General features: G+C 32.5%; 2 protein-coding genes across 2 annotated transcripts; one reads left to right on the top strand and one right to left on the bottom strand.

Moving 5' to 3' along the window:
• Nucleotides 1-5,466: 5,466 nt before the first annotated feature.
• Nucleotides 5,467-11,813, bottom strand: LOC111704507 (ubiquinone biosynthesis protein COQ9, mitochondrial). Its single transcript, XM_023476760.1, has 7 exons — nt 11,607-11,813; nt 8,822-9,159; nt 7,782-7,910; nt 7,284-7,339; nt 6,618-6,729; nt 6,410-6,481; nt 5,467-6,024 (listed from the first exon to the last, which is right to left on the bottom strand). Exons 1-7 carry the CDS (start codon nt 11,755-11,757, stop codon nt 5,959-5,961), a joined length of 924 nt encoding a protein of 307 aa, XP_023332528.1. The 5' UTR covers nt 11,758-11,813; the 3' UTR covers nt 5,467-5,958.
• A 2,005-nt stretch (nt 11,814-13,818) lies between these two features.
• Nucleotides 13,819-19,676, top strand: LOC111704496 (mucin-21). The gene is made up of 3 exons (XM_023476741.1): nt 13,819-14,395; nt 17,377-17,519; nt 19,656-19,676. The coding sequence occupies exons 1-3, from the start codon at nt 13,819-13,821 to the stop codon at nt 19,674-19,676; spliced, it is 741 nt and encodes a 246-aa protein (XP_023332509.1).
• The last annotated feature ends 888 nt before the right edge of the window (nt 19,677-20,564 follow it).

Below are 20,564 nucleotides of genomic sequence, written 5' to 3'. Positions count from 1 at the left end.
TCCTCCTCAGAGTTATTTTCAGGATTGTATTTATCCTCCATTGACTAGATAAAGCGTAATATAATTCATCGTCAATATAAAAAAAATGTTTTAGTTCTTAAAGTTTAAAATTCAGAAGAAACCTTTTCCCTTGACCCCAGGACAAGTACCTGATTACACCATCGGGGGAAGGGGGATCTATTAAAGACACAGTAAGAGTAATTTTAAGTGAATCTCCATAAAAAGATGCCATTTTCTGATTCACAACGGTACCCTTAAAAGATTTGCCTAATCAAGTATGAATTAAAAATCAATGTTTATAATTTTCAACTGTGGTTATTCCAAAAAAGTGACTAGCGCATATCTAGTGTAGAAAAATATTTTTGCACCGTCAAAATTATACACTTTTAAACCTAGAAAAACGACGATATCTTCCACACTAGATCAGATAAAGGTTTCAAGGGTACCGTTGTAAATCTGGCGTTGTCATTTGCCATCTTTACTTGGAAGGGTCACTTGAAATTACAATTACAGTCCCTTCATTTTGATTTAGACCCAGTATTCAGTCAGACTTAATAAATAGTGAGAAGTAGTTAAACATTGTATGGCTAATTCTCTAACGGCCACACAGTTCCAAAATAATCCAGACCTCAGATTTTAAATCTCATTTAATATGTTTATCTACGGAGCTAAGAAATTGTGGATCTGATGACGGACTGATGTTAATGTAATGGTAATGTGACATCGTCTATACACAACGACTTCTCTACTGAATTTCTGACCTTCTAACCTTCCGACACACGATAGCTGTTTTTCTGTGTTATTTAAAGGTTAGATTGGGTTAAGACATTTTCTGGACCGATCACTGCTGCTATGGCAGGTTTGAGGGGCCGGGGGCAGCGGCTAGGACTGGCTAGGGGGCCGGGCGCTGCAACTATGTACAACTTGCAGCTGTAGAATACCTTGCGAGTAGGTCAGAAGTTTAGTTTAACGGATGTGCGTAGGTCGAAAGATACACCATCATTGTATTCTTTATTTTTTATTCGTTGGGCTACTTTACCTCTTGCTGAGGAGGTAGAGACGGAATTTGTTTAACAACAGCTCCAGGTGCTACAGTTAATCCCAACCAGTTGGATTTCTAGAAATAATTAAACAATCTTATTACTATTACGGGGGACCTTAGTTCCAAAACTAACACTTGGCCCATTTCTAACACTGAGTGCACAATGGCCACAAATTGAAAGACTGGGTGTTTAGGATCCCGGCCAATATGCAGAGTAAAAGTCGAGAAGAAAAACTATAACCAACATTTTATTAAGCATGACGAGGACAACAATTCGCAAAACTATTTTCTAAAATCAAAATTATAAAAGGAGTTCTTTTTATATTAAACCTCTTGACCGTTTTTAAGACAATGTCAGGTTTTCCATTTTAAAACATATCCTGAATTTGAATCCAATGTCGCGTTTTCGAGACAAAACCCACTTTAAAGTTTTTGAGCATAATCCACAATTCAGACCAAAGCTCAATTTACAAAATAAACTAAATTACAAAATAAATCACTGAAAGTAAAAATTATCTTATGAGGACTAAATCAACTGCTAAATTTTTTCTAACGTCTAAGCTTTCTCATTTTATTTGAAAAATAAGAGAGTTTAAAGTTTATATTGTAAGAATAATTTAATTTTTTTGATTTATCAAATGCGATTTTTAATTTTTAAAGAACAGTATGTTTTTGTTTTCTATTTTGTTTATATCTTACCTTATCAAAAAATCTTGTTTTGTTACGTTAGTGCGTAAATAATTGAAAATTGACATTGATATGAATTCCGGTAATTGTCTCAAAACCAGGATATGTTTCGAAAAATCGACATGAGCTGAAATGCGGTAATTGTCCCCAAACCAGGATATTTTCTGAAAACGCGACAAAAGCTGAAATTCGGTAATTGTTTCAAAATAGTGATATGTTCGAAAATGAAATCAAATATCATCAAAAACCTTATTATTAGTTTAAAGTTGACTTTTTTTGTTTCCATATTTAGGTTTAGCCATTATTTATAATATGTGGTATAGCTTTGTTATACTTGGCTTGGATTTAAAGATATAAACGCTTGGAAAAGATAACTTTGCAAACTTTGCCCATTTCTAACACTTAGTGTTATACATTGGATCCGAAATATGTTATTTTATCCAACCAGCTTTCAAGAAATAATAAATCAAAATTTTAACCAGTAAGAAATTTTGTTCTTTCCTTTAAGCCTTTAAAAAAAAGTTATCGACACGCATAAAAAACTTTTGCTCATGACACATTTCTAGTGTAAACATTAAACAAAGGAAGGATCATTAAAACCAATAAATAAGATGGTTACTTAAGTTTCTAACATAAAACATAAAAAAACACGGAAATTTAGTAAGTTTTTTTGTGAAAGAGATTAACAAAACTTTGAGAAATATTCAAAAGTTGGATCAGGATCCAGTTTCTTCTGGAAGGATCCAGGATGGTTGGATCGTAACCTCGCCACCATAAATCTGAATATATATATACCTGAGCTGGATTCTGAAATCCTCTAAGATTAGACCAAGCATTAACTTGTTTAGGATCATATTGAACTCCGATCTTTGGATAACTGATAACATTTTCATCCTGGAACCAACTCTTATCATTTTTAAATTTCAGTGATTATAAAGGACCAAACCTCTACAGAGTAAATAAAGTAAATGTTAGTTCCGCATTCTAATAAAATTAAAAAGAGTTGTTCCTTCGGATCTTCAGGTTTGACATCAGGCTGCGGTTTCCGTTGTTCAGGTTTAACTTGACCTTCAAGCTCCTGGATCATGTCGTTCAACTTGTGGAGCACTATAACAGAGTTATTGTTATTGTCATTATCATTGTTGTCGCTGTTTACTTCGTGTTGTCGCCGTCTTTATGGTCTTTATTGTCATGATAGTCTTAGTTTTCTTTATTGTTATTGTTGTCATGATTATCTTTGTTTTCATCATAGTCATGCTAATCATAATTGTCATGATTGTCAAGTTAGTCATGGTAGTCATGATAGTCATGATAGTCATGGTAGTCATGGTAGTCATGGTAGTCATGGTAGTCATGGTAGTCATGGTAGTCATGGTAGTCATGGTAGTCATGGTAGTGAAGGTATTCATCATTATCATCATTGTCATCACTACAATCATTTTTATAATTTTCATTACTTTTTTATATCATTAATATTGCTATCCCTCATTATAATTAGAAATAACAAATTCTAGGAAACTTAGGAAAACATTTATTTCGAAAATGTTGAGCAACATGAACAGTAAATTTTTTATCTTAATTCAATTTTCAAATACCTAGGTGATGTGGAACATCAACTTCTTCTAATTTTTTCTTCTGACCAGACTTTCTGGAATCATTCTCCTGTACTTCTTCTTCTTCTTCTTCACTGCTGGACTTCTTTTTTTTCTTCTTCTTTTTACTTTTCTTACTCTTCTTACTCTTCTTTTCTTTTTTATTTTTCTTCTTTTTTTTCTTCTCCACTTCATCTTCGGAGTCTGATGAACTGGATGCTCTGGCAGTGCTCCGAATAGGAGCTGGAAAAGGAGCTGGGGCTGTAGAGATTATTCCCTGAAATAAACCAAAAATATTTTTTAAAAATGGTACGCAACAAAATTTTTAAATTTGAGATGGAATTTAAAGAATTTGAGCCGCAGGTTAAATCCGCCAAAACCCCGGTTTAAATTTAGCGCCGGCTTAAATCTTGAAACATTTGATACAATTTTAAGTGGAACCAACCATATTTAAGCCGCGGTTTAAATTTAAACCACCGCTCAAATTCTTTAAATTCGGCCATTGGGTACATATTTTGAAAGGGGGGGGGATATTTGAAGATTTAAGTCTTTTATTTCACAAAAATTAGCGACAAACAAAAATGGGTAGCCGGATTAAATACAACTAATAATCAATTTTTAAGTAAATAATTGAGTATAATTGCAGGGATATATGAATTCAAGAATTGTACTGATTTTTGATGATCTTGGGGAAAAAATAAAAAATTGGGCTTTAAATGGTCTGGTCTTGATCCATTTTTACCCAAAAATTATATCTTTTTTTGCCCCTTGAAAGTCATCAATTTCCCCCATTTAATAAAACCCTAAACACAATGTCCGCTCCGTTCGGGCATACCTAACTTCAACAGGGAATAAAAAAAAGGATTTTAAAAAGAAGGAATGTTTTTCAAGAAAATATACACCCTATAGGCTGACCTGCATGGCTAGAACAGACCCTAATACTTCAAAGTCTGGTTTCCCAAGAAATTTTTCGAACTCTGTTGGTATTTTCTGCTTCATAAGTCCAGCAAATTTAATGTACTCTGCTAGTTCTTCCCTCACAAACGGTTCCAAATTCCTAGAAGAAAAAACTAACAATGGATAAACTACGAAGGATGGAGTGTTGACGCGGACCGCCTGCCTATGCAGCATTGATGGGATTTACTCATTGATTTTACATATATGTGGAAGCTTTGAGCTTTTTCAAACCGACTTGTTAGACGCCCGGTACGCGTAAACGCTCAATCCTATGTAGTCTTATCATGTAATTTACGGATATTCATTATTCATGGCACCTACAAAGTTAGGGGATGTAAAACTTTTAGAAAATTATTTTTTTTTATGCTAAGATTATTTAAACTAAATGGCTTAACTCAATAATTTATCGAAACATTGAAAATTTACTCGTTGAATTTGTATTTCATAAATGTCAAAATTTCATTTTTTCCTGAAATTTCTTAACATTCTGACTTTAAAGAATGAAGGACGGGTCGTAGAAACGGATTACGTTAAACTTCTTCTTGGAACTGAAGAGAACCAACTTAACTGTTTAAAGGTTTACCTCGGGAAAAGAGTGGATGGAACTCGTGATCCCTCCCTCCACAAACCTCGGCATATATAGGGAATCTCGGGGAAACGTAAACTCTACAAACAAATTATCATTATCATCATTTTCATAATCATTTCTATTAATTTTTGTGAAGCAGTTTTAAGCAAAGCTCAAATATGTTTCTGAAGGTCAGAAAAACTAGGTTTAACGCGATGTTTCCGACTATTTATTGATATTTTGGAAAAATTATGGCTTTTAGTGTTTTTTTTTCTAATAAATTAACTATCCTTTAAAAGCAGAACTACCTGTGGAACAAGTCTGGCATTGAATTCGACCGGGTCTCCTAGCTTGACCCTTGAACTATTAAATTCTACTCCACAGAAGCAGTTTGTGTTGCCTTCCTTCATAAGAAGCAGCGCAGCTCCTTCAAGGAGCTGAACAACCTCCCCGACACACTCGTAAACCTTGTCAGGAAGATCGTCCACCATTTTTCTGCAACAAAATCAATTGTTTTGCGCATTTTCATAGAACAACAAATTTTAAATTTAAAACTGTAAAGTTTATTAATCACAGCCAAATAGCAAGATAAGATTAACAGAAAATTTACTCCATTAAAATGTTTTTTTTCAATTTTATTTATTAATTCTGGACTTTTACCATTGATAAACGTTAATAACCAAGAAACTAAATAAAGACAGAGATGCAAACCACTCCTGTTCTCGTAATACAATAGTCCTTTCGCCCTCTTAACCCAATACATGTTATTAAGGGTATAAATATTTTTAAGTCTTTAGATTAAAATAACGTAGACATTTAATAATAAATTTTAACAGTTTAAGACAAAATTTTTCGGGAGGGAAATATAATTATTAATGAAGTGAACCAGATCTGCAATGATTAGTACAGGGTTACCCACAAAGGATGAGACTTCAGAGCCGATTGTACGGAATTTATACCGTCTACTTCCTTCTGTATTTATGATTCCAAGCAAAGACTTAATTCAACCTTGTAATTGTCACATATAAGAATATAAGGTCGTCTCTACAGTCTCATCCTTTGTGGGTAACCCTGTATAATAATAATAGTATAGTAACAGGATAAACTTTATCCTATTTTTGTATTCCGGCGATATTTTTCGCAGTTACAGCCAGGCCTAAGATTATTCCCACCAAATCCTGAGCAATTCGTTTCTAGCTTTTTATACTTTAAAAAATAGAGCAAATTTTAGATATAAAAAATCATCAGTTTCAAAGATATGCAGAGGCGTTTTGAGGGGGGAAAGGGTAAGGGAATTGCCCCCCCCCCCCCCGGGCCAGTAAAATCTATGGTTTTCAGGGGGTTTTTGGGCCCAAAAGAGTGCTGAGACCCCCCCCCCCCCCCCCCCAATAGAAAGAATAAAAAATTAAGTCTCTAACCCCTCCATACAAATTCTTGAATTACACCCCTTTAGGTATGTTATGGAAATAAGAATAAAAATATAGCGATATTTGAACAGCATATACCAAGATGACGGGAATTAAATCTGAAAAGAATATTCTAGAAAATGTAAGCCAGTGCTCCCTGTGGAAGACTCCCCAGCTGAGGAATTCCTGCTATATCTTCAAATCTTCGATCCAAAAATTTCCAGGTTTCCTGAAAATGATAAAAATATTAAAGCAACCAACCAATCAATCAATCAATCACATTCAACAAATCATCCAATCATTCAAATGTTAAAAAAATTGATCCAACCAAACAAAAAATCAAATCAAATCAATTGTATGAAAACCTTGAACTGTGGTGAAGAGTCCTGAAGCATAAATAATTCTGTAGAAGATATAACTCCAGCTAGCAACACCCTTTTACTATACCAGTTCATATCCGCTGATTTATCTCCAGCCCTAGGTGCCGTACAATTAGGTTATACAATGTACAATTAACAGTATTTATTCAGTACTGTACAATACACACTGCACAGTACAAAATGATTAAGGCATAGTCAATTTCACGTACAGTAAAATTCAGTGTGTACACTGTACACTCTACGGTCTAGCTCATTGTTTGTACTTTCTAGTTCGATTTAGTCCAAATCAGTGTACAGTACAAGGCTAAGAAAACAGTACAGTACAATTTTAATTTAAGTTAACACAGAAAATATTATTCTTTAATATTCCATTTATACATCTAAGAAATGTTTCTACCAAAAAAAGTAATACAGAAATAATATTTATCTATATATACATAATATATATATATCATTGTTATTTCCTGAGAATTTTTATGTGATTAACTTTGAACGTAACCCCACCGTGTCTTCTAGAAATACAAAGGCAGTAAAAACAAGGATAAAAGCAGGAAAAAATGGTAAAAAAGGTATAATCATAATATCATCAATTTAAATCTGAATTTTGAACTTGAACCATCTAAAGTATTCATCAAATGAGTTTCTGTTTACCTGAACCAAATATCATCACAAAGCTGCTGCAGTAAACTTACAGATTCACTCAAATTCTAAAAATATGAATTTACTGGGACCGCATTTAATGAATTGGAGAGGTCGCTGAACTTCTTACCGCCGGTAAAAACTTGAATCACATAATCAAATCCTCAAGAACTTTGAATAGGTTATTTAAGATTTGAACCAGCAGAAAGTAGTTCAAGGACCTAGCTCAAATTCATTATATTAGGTCTGAGCATACTAAATATTTTAGTTTATATAGATGAAAAGGTCAAAAAATTAAATCAAACATATTCCTATGTTTATCATGGATATTTGAGCTAGAGTTTTAATTCTTTATTAACGACTTTTAACTATCTGAAGCAATTTTTTTTACTAATTTTAAGGGGGTTCTTATTGAGTTTACTTTCTTTTATGAACAAACACAATATGACTTAGTAAGTCATAAACTTAAATATTTTAGATTTTTTATCTAAAACAAACAAAAAAGTATACCTGAGGCTTACCCATCAAAGCCAGTGCTTCCGACCATCTTCCAGTTTTAATAAACTCCTGGTTCATTTCCAACCTTTTAGAGACCGCAGACTTGATAAACTTTCCAATAGGGATCTTCTCATTTTTACTCTTAAAATCAGGAAATAATTTGACAACTGTCAAAATCTTAATCTTTTAAAATAAAATAAGACTCGCGCGCAAAAAGAGATTACAAAATAATATTAAATAAACGCAAAAGGAGATTACAAATAATGTTAAATAAACGCAAAAGGAGATTACAAAATAATATTAAATAAGGGCAAAAGGAGATTACAAAATAATATTAAATAAACGCAAAAGGAGATTAGAAAACAATATTAAATAAACGCAAAAGGAGATTACAAAATAATATCAAATAAACGCAAAAGGAGATTAGAAAATAATGTTAAATAAACGCAAAAAGAGATTACAAAATAATATCAAATAAACGCAAAAGGAGATTAGAAAATAATGTTAAATAAACGCAAAAGGAGATTACAAAATAATATCAAATAAACGCAAAAGGAGATTACAAAATAATGTTAAATAAACGCAAAAGGAGATTACAAAATAATATCAAATAAAAGCAAAAGGAGATTACAAAATAATGTTAAATAAACGCAAAAAGAGATTAGAAAATAATGTTAAATAAACGCAAAAGGAGATTACAAAATAATATTAAATAAACGCAAAAGGAGATTACAAAATAATGTTAAATAAACGCAAAAGGAGATTACAAAATAATGTTAAATAAACTCTGTTGAGTTTTAACACATGTCATAACACAACACATAAACACACAACACATAAACACACAACACATAAAACACCACAAAAATACACATCTGCAGTTAGATCAATTAATTTGACAGTTAGATCAATTAAAATTCATGGTTTAAGTTAGGTTAGCAACATCAGGTTGCAAAGATATAAAATTTAAGTATCATTGGATCAAGTTTTTACCGGAGCCTCATCAGAATAGATTTAAAAGTACTGGAGTTCTGTCTGAAAAGAAAAGTTACCTTATACTCTTGAATTTGCTCCTCCATCCATGTATCCAGCCTGGAATTGCACTCACTAATATGGTAAAATACCAACTCTTCATCCCGGGGGAACAGTCCCGATACAACACTAATATATCCGGCCGATTCGGCGCCGGCAGCCAGAGCCAGTCTCGTCCATCCATGCTTGCCGACATGTGATAAACCAGCTGATAATATTCTATTCTTTAATTCCTCCTCTTCGTCTGCTTCGTTCGGTTTCTCTTTTGTTTCTTCATTCTCTTTCTTACTTTCTTTCTCAAGGTTTTCTCTGGGAGACACTTGACAAATAGGACTACTTGATAATTGCTGGAAAGATCCTAAAAAAGTTTATATTTTATAAAAAGGAAAAATTTCAGATTATAAACTATATAAATTATAAACACCCCCTCATTTATGTTAAAATTAAAAGCGTTAAATTATAAATTGTTTTTTAGCTTTGGAACCCAGATTTGCCTGGAAACAAACTTACAACTTTTTAAAGTAAGCTGAGAATATTCTGGTGGTTCTAACTAGTGTACCAATCAAAACTTGACTTTCGAGGCATATCAGTCAAGGGGTTTTAGAGTTATGATCGGACATAGAAACAGACAAAAAGAGTTTACGAGTTCTACTTAATCCTTGGCACATCTCTTAGATTAAACGTTTAGCACCAGGTAGGTGACAAAAGGTCGTTTTCAGTTTAGTATTCGATGGTTATTAAAATACCATGAGCACTTATTGTAAATATTTCTTTTAAATATTTCTCCTAAATATCTTATCTATCTATCTTAGGAGACGTCATTTCTGTTTGGAGCGCATCGAGAGGAAGCAACCTTTTATACAAATAATACAAAATAAATAATAATAATTTTGCAGAAAATTAGTGGTCATGATCAAAATCAGGGTTGGCATAAAAAAAACCAGCCAAAAAAAACTCACCAACAAAAACAATTTATAAAACACACTTAAGTGTTTTATGGGGGGGGGGGGGTACTATTGTTTTTTTATTTAGAATTTTTCTCTTTTTAACCCTAATGTTCACTCTTTTAATTATAATTTTTCAAGAAATGAGGTCTACTATCATTGATAGTGATTGTTATGTAGTTTGAATTACTAAAACTAACACATTTATTCATTTCTTGTATGATGACTGGTTTACCCTATGACTTTAATAAGAATATTGTTTGAATACTATTCCGAAAAAAAAACTATACTATTCCTCCTCTTCTCCAGGCCATGAAGAAGTAGTGGTATTGAGGATGTTTCCTTTGTATTCAGTTGCTAGTATTTAAAGGTTAGTTTCATAAAAGGTTCTTGATCTAACATAGTGCAGATTTTATGATACAAATTACAACTTAACAAACACAACCATCCCAGAATACAAATACTAGACCTTTACTTAAAGATAGGATCCCCCCCTCTCCCATCATTTTTGCACATGTGCATGAATTTAAGTAATTTTGTTTTAATTTAGGGTTAGGTAGGGTTAAGACAATTTATGGGCCGAGCGTTGCGTCTAGGACAAACGGCCTTCAATTTTAACAACCTAATGCATAATAATGGCGTTAATCACATGAGAAGTATATGGGCAAATATTTCGTATAACTGTCCAGTTTTTTGACATTCTCGGTAAAATATTTTTACAAAAATGGAAAAATTGAAAAATTTAATATCTGAAAGTTGATATGTCTGGCATCCAATTTAATTAAATTTATTTTGTATCTAATCAGCATATCCATCTTTGCCTATATCCCATGAAACTCTAAAGCCTATATCCATTCTTATTGAACGAATGTTCTTCAACTCTTCAATCATGGCGTCAAGTCATAGGATAACTAAATCATGGAACGGGGTCATTTCAAACTGTAACACAAGTTCAATGTTATTAAATTGTTATTTATTGTCCAAATTTATAAATCTTGATCTCAGCATATATCCGATGAAATTTATCCATCCGATACTCATATCTTGTAATTGTAAATCCTCCAAGAATCATGACGATAAGTCTTGAGATCAATCTTATAATCTTCAGTTTTTCCTATCCAATAATAATTCCAGAATATTTGTGTGCTTTTAACCGTATCTGTTAAGTTCTTTTTTCCAGTTTTATTCAATTGCAGCAGTATCTATTGGCACAAAGCCCTAATTTAGTATTTGTCAGAACAGGGATGATTTTGTTATTATTGATCTCATAAAACTATAAACATAGAGAGTAAATTGAATTAAGCAATTTCTTATATATAAATTCTAACCATATATTCATTAAAATGTATTTGCATTAATTCGTTCATAAAAGTTTGAAGAAGAAGAAATTTCGGGTATGTCCTAGTTAACGATTTTTGGACCCCTCCTATCAATTTTGTACATGACGAAAGTAGTAAATGAGTATTTATCTAATATTATTTAGGCTTAAGTTAGGTTAAGACACTTTCTGGGCCGAGCGCTGCGGCAAGGCTAGGCTAGGGGGCCGAGCGCTGCGGCCACGGGATTGATAGGAGGGGGGGCTGAGGGGGGGTCCAAAAATCGTTCTCTAGGAATTTACTGAAATTTCAACAATTTTCAACAAAATTAGTATATATTCAGGGTTAGATTAGGTTAAGACACTTTCAGGGCCGATTGCTGCGGGTAGGACAGGCTAGGGGCCGACCGCTGTGGCTAGGACAGGCTAGGGGGCCGGGCGCTGCTGCCACATGGTCAATTATATCTACGTCTTGCATTTTAGTTCCATGTGCAAAATTGACAGGAGGGGGGGCCGGGGTCTAAAACTCGTATATTAGGAAATTACCTAAAGATATATTGGTTCCAGATATAGCCGGGGAACGGAAAAGTCTGGCACCTCTAGATACGCATCTAGAACCTCTTTGCAACCACATTTTAACTACATGTAACATATTTATAAGATATCGTAAACAATCGGAACTATGAAAAATTATCATCCGATCTACAAATAGTTAATTTAAGTCGGATGTTAAAACTTTTTAACCATTAGCAGAAGTAAGGAACTATGAACTATATAACTGTAAACTAATTATTAATATTTCCGGGCCTGGGCCGCTGTTTTAATAAATTGGCATTAGCGCATTCTGTTAAAGATGCCGCGTTCTTTTCTTCTCTTTCTCTTCGTCTTTGCTATTCAACTTCCTGGCATGGGACGTAGGGGGGATAGGGGGGCCTTATTTAACGTGACAACAAAGCTATCAAATAAAGGCAGTTGTGATTAAAGTTTTTTTTGATGAAACTCTTTTAGTTAAGGGCAAAAGTACGATTTTTAAGTATTTTTTATTTTATGATGTAATTATACTAAGATGGAATACATGCGTTATTTAAAGTGTTCTTCCATTTATAGAGTGGTATGTCGATGTACCTTTAAACCTTCATTTCTCCGTCGTTTCTGAAGCAAGAAATGCGTAGGTGTGCCCGTGCACCCCCGCTCGTACGCCCCTAGCTTTAACACCCTAAAAACACATATAAACTCGAAAAACCTACCATTTATGCAAGATAAATTTTAATGTTAACCAATTATTTAATTTTTCAAATTAAATCAAACTTCTTAAATTTTCTGATTAGTCTTTAAAAACTTTTTACACACAAAGAAAAAAGGGAAAGTGTGAAGAAGAAGGAAAAAGTATAAAAATAAAAAAAAATTAAAAAGTTTAAAAGAAGGGGAAAATGTTATAAAGAAGGAATAATCCAAAATGTTCAACAATAATTAGGATGTTAATTAAAAGATATTCTTATTTAAATTTCAAAGTTTGGTACTTAATCCAGACCAAACCGACTATTAGAGAATTAGAGAAAGGACTGAAATATCACGGGTTAAACCATTTCTTGCCACTACTAATGTGTATATTAAGAGAGCTGGTTTAAGAAACATTTCTTAAAATTCTCCTCAAAGGGAAGAGGTATTTTAGAATTTGACTTTTGGTTTGCAGCAATTTTCTTTATTTAGAATAAATCATTTATAAAATCAAAACAAAACATATAAAATGACAATTTATACAAGTTAAGCAGGAATAATAAACAGTTTAAATGCCAAAGCATGAATATGTACTATTTTATATTTAAAAGCCAACTATTAAGAAAGACTAGTACTCTGGAGAATACTGGAGCTAGTACCATCAGGGGGCGGAAACGTCATGTGTGTGTGTCTGTACCAAAACAGTGTGTGTCAGTTTAAAGTACCAAAGTTGTGTACTGTAGGTTTAAACAGTACGTAAGAATCTCGGTATTTGTACAGTCTAGGAGAGTACATTTGTTTATTGTTAATTGTTTACTTAAACATATGTTTATAACACGTAATATATTATTTACATATTTAAGTCAACACGATAAAGCCAAGTTTTCATGCAAAGAATATAATTTGATTAAAGTTTACAATAAACTACTCATTATTCAAGTTTAATTATAATTAACGACATTGTTCTACAATTTCCTTGACTGCAGTCATGTTGTGTGTCTGTACCAGAAGAGTGTTTGTAAGTTTACTGTACTGGTCTGCAAAGCAGTGCGACTGGCTTTCTCTTGCCGGACAAGCGCCATTTCCTTTCCCTTTATTCCTGTTCCCTGAGTACCATATATAAATAAATAAACATAGATAGCTTATGTTCGTAAAATCACCAAGAATTGTACAGTCCGCGAACTCATACATCTAGGGGTTAAAGTGTACTTCAATGATAAGCGGGGTGGTTTGGTGTTTTAATGGATTTCATAATTATTAAACCACTCAGGAGTGAATTTTATTTCGAGAATATCAAATTATTTCACTGAGCAATATGTGATATTGACGAGAAATGAAGAAGGACATGGGAAGGACTAAACTAACTTAAATTTCTTTTTACAGAACTCATGTACACCACAAATACTCAATGACATTAGAACAGCCAATGTTCACAACCGACCTAGTTAATCTATATAATAGGAATATCTTTAAAACATCTCTGTACATTTATATCTTTCAAGATGAAAAATGTTGTCTTATGCGCAATCTATCTTTATCTATGGCTAGTACTCTAGAGAATCCAGGAGCTAGTACTCTAGATAATACAGAAGTTAGTACTCTAGAGAATACAGAAGCTAGTACTCTAGAGAATACAGAAGCTACTGCTAGTAAAATAGAGAATACAGGAGCTAATACTCTGGAGAATACAGAAGCTAGTACTCTGGAGAATACAGAAGCTAGTACTCTAGACAATACAGGAGCTAGTTGTCTAGATAGTACTCAAGCGAAAACAGGGGCTAGTGCTCTAGAAAATACAGGAGCTAGTATTGAGAATACAGGAGCCAATACTCTAGAGAATATAAGAGCTAGTACTCTAGAGATTACGGGAGCTAGTACTCTAGAGAGTACAGGAAATAGTACTCTAGAGAATGAAGGAGCTAGTACTCTAGAGAATGCAGGAGCTAGTGCCTTAGAGGATTCAGGAGCTAGTGCTCTAGAGAATACAGGAGCTAGTACTCTAGAGGATACAGGAGAAAGCACTCTAGAGAATACAGGAACTAGTACTTTAGAGAATACAGGAGTTCGTCCCACTCTTCAGAACACAGAAGCCTCTGTTCCGAATGTTGGACTTAAAAGTAAAAATGTATTCAATATTCATTTCATCATGTTTATCAAAATGATTTATTTATTTTGATGTTTCTTCATTTTCAGTAAGACGGCGGATTCACAAGATCATTCTTAATTTGGTAAAATATGTAAAGGCACAACACACTATTCAAAGCTACCTCCTGACATAATTAACCATCCTTCTCTCTTTTTATGCCAAGACGATGGTCAAATAACTCTTCAGCCACAAAACATGGCGTTTGTTGAGACTTGTTTCCTATTAAGTGTAACTCCAACAAATAATTCCGAATAGTCTGATTTAGATTCAAATATAGCCCAAAATGAGGCATTTGATTCATATATTTCTAAATACTGTGTTAGTGTACGAAACCTGAGAGTACATTCTATTAATAAAACAGGGATTAATTTCAATCCAACAGGATCTCAGCTCTTTCATACCAAGTCAAACAAGTAGAACATTAGGAAGCTTCACAATAAAGGTAATCAACTGTTTAATTTCAAACTTCATCGGAGAAAATGAATATTTGAGAATTATTCAATTTGCAGCACATTAACTAAATCCACCAAATATTTCAGATGGAGAACTGAATGCAAATTTATCATTTTATTTTGACTTTAATATAAGATTATTCTTTGTGTATCCTGTGGTTGATGGCAAAGTATTCAACTCCGTCGTAGATCACCTACGGATGTCTGATGGAGTATGTTCTCTTACATCCATTCTTGAAAACATTTCACCCATGTATCCTGAGCTAAATGTCTGGGTCATTGAAAGTATTGTCAAGAAAAATACCCATCTATTCACTTTAGGGGAAACAATTATAGAAACTAAATTTCTAAAACCTATAATTCTGATATGAATCCAGAAGATTTGAGTTCAACTAAAACTTCTCCTGTCGCCTTTCTTTTTGAATTACTTAAGTGCATCTTCTGAAATGGATATTTTTAGTAATACTTACAAAAGTGTTTTGACATCTTGTCCTGAACTAAAAGAAGATGGTCTTGAGCAAGTGATCATGTTGAGTCCAAATGTATTTAAAAAGAGCATCATTGTATACCTAAGAGGATACAGTTCAACTGAATTAACTTCTCAGGAAAACATTGAAGATTATTTAACTTCACCAACTTGTTTATCTGTTCCTGAAATAAGAGATGTGGTTGATGACATCCAGACTGAAAATATTGAAGACGATAGTGATGTAGATTCATTGGATTTCAGTCCTATTGAATCTTACGCATCCACAATGATTTGTACTGTTTAATCTAATGAAACAACTGACCAAACACAAGGAAGTTTTTTTTTATTATTCTAGTCTTTACATCACTATTAAAACAATAATGTTTTAGAAAGAATTAAAAAGATAATTCTAACAATGATTAATTAAAACAATTCAGAGCTTTTTGATGATATTCTAGAGTATCTACAGGCAAGGAATGGAAGAGAAATGTTTGGAATTTTGTTGACATACCTCAAAGAAATACATCCAAACTTAAAGCAAATAAAACTGCAAGATTTTCTGAAAAAAAAATAACAATTTTTTTTTCTGGAAGCTCTAACGGCCTCCCATTTGGTGTCATTGCGTTTAGAAGGACAATTTTTATCAGTATTAATATTTAGGTAAGGAACCACATATCTGATTAATCAAAATTCAACTCTCAATATCTTTTTTTAGAGCTTACAGGGAAACTTTAAAAAGAAATGGAATTGAGTCTTTGTAACAAAATCAAATATTTAAACCCCAATATCTTTAGAACCCGATGTTTTAAACCTTTGATATTTCAAACTCTGATTATTTGATTTAACCTAACTCATAGTTTGAAATATCTAAGGTCCACAAAATTTGGTTCCAAAGATATAGTGATTAGAAAATCAGAGTTTGTGGCAAAGACTCAATTCCTTTATATGATTCTGATTTCTCTTGGAAAGCTCTACCAAGAGCAAAATTTCAAAGACTGCTGAAGTTGAGTTTATTGTTCTCTGAGAACAAATTAGGTGAAATTGAAATTTCATTTTCCTCCGAAGTTGCTGAACAGCTTCTCTATTTGGCCAGGAATGTTAAAATGATCTCACAGAAGAAACCATCAAGTTCTCAACCTGCAGTAAAAAATAGACAGGTAATAATAAAAAAGCAATGTTCAATTTATAGTTTTTTTTCGACTTTAGATTTTGTTGCTGGTGATTTAATTTACCCTTTTTTTTAACATTTAGGTGAAAGCTTGGGACAAAATAAAAGTAATTTTTTTAATTCTTAGAAAATTCAGTAATATCCAGAAATCTGTTTTTTGTTTTATCTTTTTTGAATAAAATTTTCCTCAGTATTTTTAAATTTGAAATTGTTAAAACTTAAATCTTAAAAAGTTCAGAAAACATTTTAGAAATAAATCAGTTATAAATAACAAAATCCTAGTGAAAAATCATTATCAGAACAAACAAGAAAGCAAAGACAAAAATCATGGCACAGTTTTCTGGCTTTATAGTTTATACTGGATTACCCTCAAAGAAGGAGACTTCAGAGACGATTGTGTGGAATTTGTTTAATCTGTTTCCTAGCAGTCAGTATTCCTTGCCGTCCTAAACCATGGCATATTTCTGTGCTTAATAATTTAGTAAACCATCATCACAATGCTCTATTGAACGCAAAACGCAGAAACTAAAAATTAGGTTTCAAATCGTCATTTTTGTTTCTCATCCTTTGTGGGTAACCCTGTAGCTGTTCTTTGTATCTTTAGAATCATGATTCATTTTCTAGAAAACAAATTGCATAATAACTTTTTGTAAGGTGCCTGATGAAATGCAATTTGTGAAGAAAAAAGAATTTTTAATACACTTCAAGTTGAGTCTTCAAGCCTGTTCTTCTATAGTAACCACCCTGATTATTACATCAAGGCTGACATTATGTCTTGGACAATAGGTAAAATAACTACAGCCACCACTGAGGGAGGGAAGGATAAAAATTATAACAAGATGCTTGCTCAGATGTTATTAAAGGAGTTTCCAATGTTTATTTATCCGAGACAGATCTGAAGATCAAAGATGAATTTGATGCCTCTGCTGATATCACATCCAAAACTAACCCTACATCACCCGAAATCACTGAATGCCCTATAGTGACAGTATTGATTCTTCTGAAAGTAGGTTAACAATTTATTGCATGCGATGCAGTCTTTCTGATCATAAAACAGAGACTTGTGTCTGGATAGATCACACTTGTGATTATTGTGGAGAAGTTGGACATGCAAAGAGACTTCACTTAGTAAAGAATCAGCACATGAGATTTGAGCTCCTCCTTTTGTATGGTAAACCCTTCAAACACTTTGTGGATGGAAATTAAGGGACCCAATAAATCTGAAGCGTGACCTTAAAACAATTTAGTTTGATCATGATTGCTAAAACATAAAATGTTTAATCTTGGCTTAGTGATTGTTTTATTTTATTGATTAAATTGTTCGTGTAATTGTTTTTTGCTTTCAATTCATGTTCCTATACAGGACTTAAGCAGCTCATGTTATTATAGTATAGAATTGTTTATCATGTATCTTACACTGAAAAGTCCGGTTTATTTGAATTATCGCACATACTTAAAGGCAACCTAGAACAAGGAGTACAGTTTATGTTATTGTACAGACTAAAAACAGGAAAACAGGATAGTACACCTAGAGAGATTAAGCCTTTAGTTTTAACGTGTTTAAGAGACATATCTCCCCATTTTCTTCATTATCACTTTTTTTCCATAATCCCCAATATCCCTCTATCTTTATTTTTTCAATTATCTCTATTAGCTTAATTATCTCCACTATACGCATTTATCTCTATATGTATACACAATTATCTCTATTATACCCATTATCTCCGCAATATTCTCATTATCTCCATTATTCCTATTATTTCCATTATCCCCATTTTATCTATTATCCTCACTATCCTGCATTATCCCAAGAATCACTATTCTCCATTAGCTTCATTATCTCCATAATCCCAACTATCACCATTATTCTCATAATCTACATTATTCCCCACTGTCTCCATCTTTCACAATATCTCCATTATCTTGATTATATCCACTATTCCAATTATCTCCATTATCCCTTTTATTTCCATTATTCAAATATCCTTCATTATCACTATTACCAATTTTATCCCAATTATCTCCATTTGCAATCCATTGTCGTAACCTTTGATATTTCAAATGTTTGGTCTAACAGATCTCACAGTTTTGCGTGTCAAAGGTCTACAACATTAGGGTGCAAAGATATAGGGAAAAGAGGGTTTGCGGCAACAACTCTATTTCTTTGTGTATGTTGTATATTGTGTGTATTTTGACATCTTTTTTATAATGAAAACAAGGCTTGCTTTCTGTTCTCTTGTTGCTAGGCAAAATGTCCTCAACTAAGCATTACATACATTTTAAGGTCATTGTAAATTATATATATTTTAATATATTCACAATTAAAATTAATGAATTATGAATTAAACACAGTCTATCATCAATAATTTCAGAAAAAATTTCTGACCAACAAAATCTACAATTTTTAGAGCATTCAAATAAATAATGTTAAGATCAAATTAAAGTGAATTATCAATATTTATGATTAATTAACATATTAATAACATTTTAATAACATATTAAGCCATATTAATTAATCTCTTCCATAAAAATTAAATTAGTTAAAGCAATCACTTTTTTGAAAGCTTATCCATTATATAACTTGCAACAATTTTTAATCTTCTTTTCCTTGACGATGGAAATATCATAAGTTTTCACCACCAGGCTGCAAAAATATACGTATTCTATAAATGAATTACTATATGCACTAAAGTTTGTCAATTAAATGATGAAATCTACCATGCACAGTGATTTTTGTAAGTATATTTGATTCTCATTTAAACACTCTATTCACCGAATGCTTAACATATACACTAATGCTAAACTAGATACTAACACTAAACTAAAATGCCCGGGCTTAATAAAAATTTAAAATCAATTCCCTTTTAATATGTAATTATTGATCATCCAACCCCCAATAGCTCGCTGATACTTAATTGTAGCCTAAAGACAGTGACATGTAAATTTTAAAACTGTATCGTTTCACTTCAAAAGAAAAAAATAATTTGAAAAACGGAGAAAGATTTTAACGTGAGAGCATGTTCACATTGATCCAAAGGCTGTGAGCTCTCGCGCCAAATTGATGAGAATTTTGCAAATTATTTATTTAAAACTACAAGAAACACGTGCTTTTTCGTTTAAAATTAATATGACTATTGTCTAGGGCTACACAAAGTATCAGTGAGTCAGTAATGTCAAACAAAAAAGCCAAGGATTGGCGACACTTAAAAGTTACCCACACTTTAAAGTAGAAAAGGAATTGAGTCTTTGCCACAAATGCAAATTTTCTAATCCCGATATCTTTTCAACCAGATTGTGTAAACACTTGATCTTTTAAACTGTGAGTATTTTATCTAACAGAATTCATAGTTTGAAATATCTAAGGTCTACGACATTGGGATGCAAAGATATATGGATTCTAAAATCAGAGTTTGTGGCAAAAACTCAATTCCTTTATTCATAATTTGCATAGCTCTCTGGATCTCTGTGTCATGCATTAATATTTAAAACGTACAGTGCAGAGACCACCAAGAAAGTATAAAATAATTGGATACTTTTAATGTTTAAACTCGGGTTCTAAAAAATAAAGCATCATGGTTTTTAAACAAAACGATAATTTAAGTCTTTTAATAAATGTCTGTCACGTAAAACTAACCATGGAATATTTTCAGTCATAATTTAATCTCTCATTTAGGATCCGTCAAAAATAGCGTAAAAACCATTTGAACATAAATATTAAGCATACATATTGCCCAACAAAAAAGTAAAAAATTTAAATTTTAAAAAATCAGCATTAAATGAGTAAATATGGGTTCTAAAGTTAAAATCACTTCACTTTTATAGCCATGACCTTAAGTTAGCACCCTTTGTATATGTCGTTATATCAAACTAAACATTGAGACCGTGAAAATATTGAATTTTAGACAAGCGTATCATGCGTCGAACGCGCTATGTAACCCCATTCTTTGTTTCACCAATGCCTGTTATCAAGTATAGTGTATAGCGTATAGGAAAGTTGGGGAGAGTTTATCTTTAGACCTAGGTCAAGTTAAACCTATCTTCATTGTCCCCC

The sequence above is a fragment of the Eurytemora carolleeae genome, unplaced genomic scaffold (assembly GCF_000591075.1).
Source record: "Eurytemora carolleeae unplaced genomic scaffold, Eaff_2.0 scaffold146, whole genome shotgun sequence".
NCBI classification, from domain to species: Eukaryota; Metazoa; Arthropoda; class Copepoda; order Calanoida; family Temoridae; genus Eurytemora; species Eurytemora carolleeae.
The sequence above is the reverse complement of the archived record's forward strand: the minus strand, read 5'-3'. Positions and strand labels throughout refer to the sequence as shown.

Excerpts from the sequence above, each read along its gene's own strand:
- LOC111704496 (XM_023476741.1), top strand. The coding sequence starts at position 13,819 with ATGGCTAGTACTCTAGAGAATCCAGGAGCTAGTACTCTAGATAATACA. Across the intron at positions 14,396-17,376 it reads TCCGAATGTTGGACTTAAAA|GAGTTTCCAATGTTTATTTA; the intron begins GTAAAAATGTAT and ends ATGTTATTAAAG. Across the intron at positions 17,520-19,655 it reads CAGTATTGATTCTTCTGAAA|GGCTACACAAAGTATCAGTG; the intron begins GTAGGTTAACAA and ends ACTATTGTCTAG.
- LOC111704507 (XM_023476760.1), bottom strand. The coding sequence starts at position 11,757 with ATGATAATTTTTCATAGTTCCGATTGTTTACGATATCTTATAAATATG. Across the intron at positions 6,730-7,283 it reads TGTGATGATATTTGGTTCAG|GGCTGGAGATAAATCAGCGG; the intron begins GTAAACAGAAAC and ends TACGGCACCTAG. Across the intron at positions 6,482-6,617 it reads ACTCTTCACCACAGTTCAAG|GAAACCTGGAAATTTTTGGA; the intron begins GTTTTCATACAA and ends TATCATTTTCAG.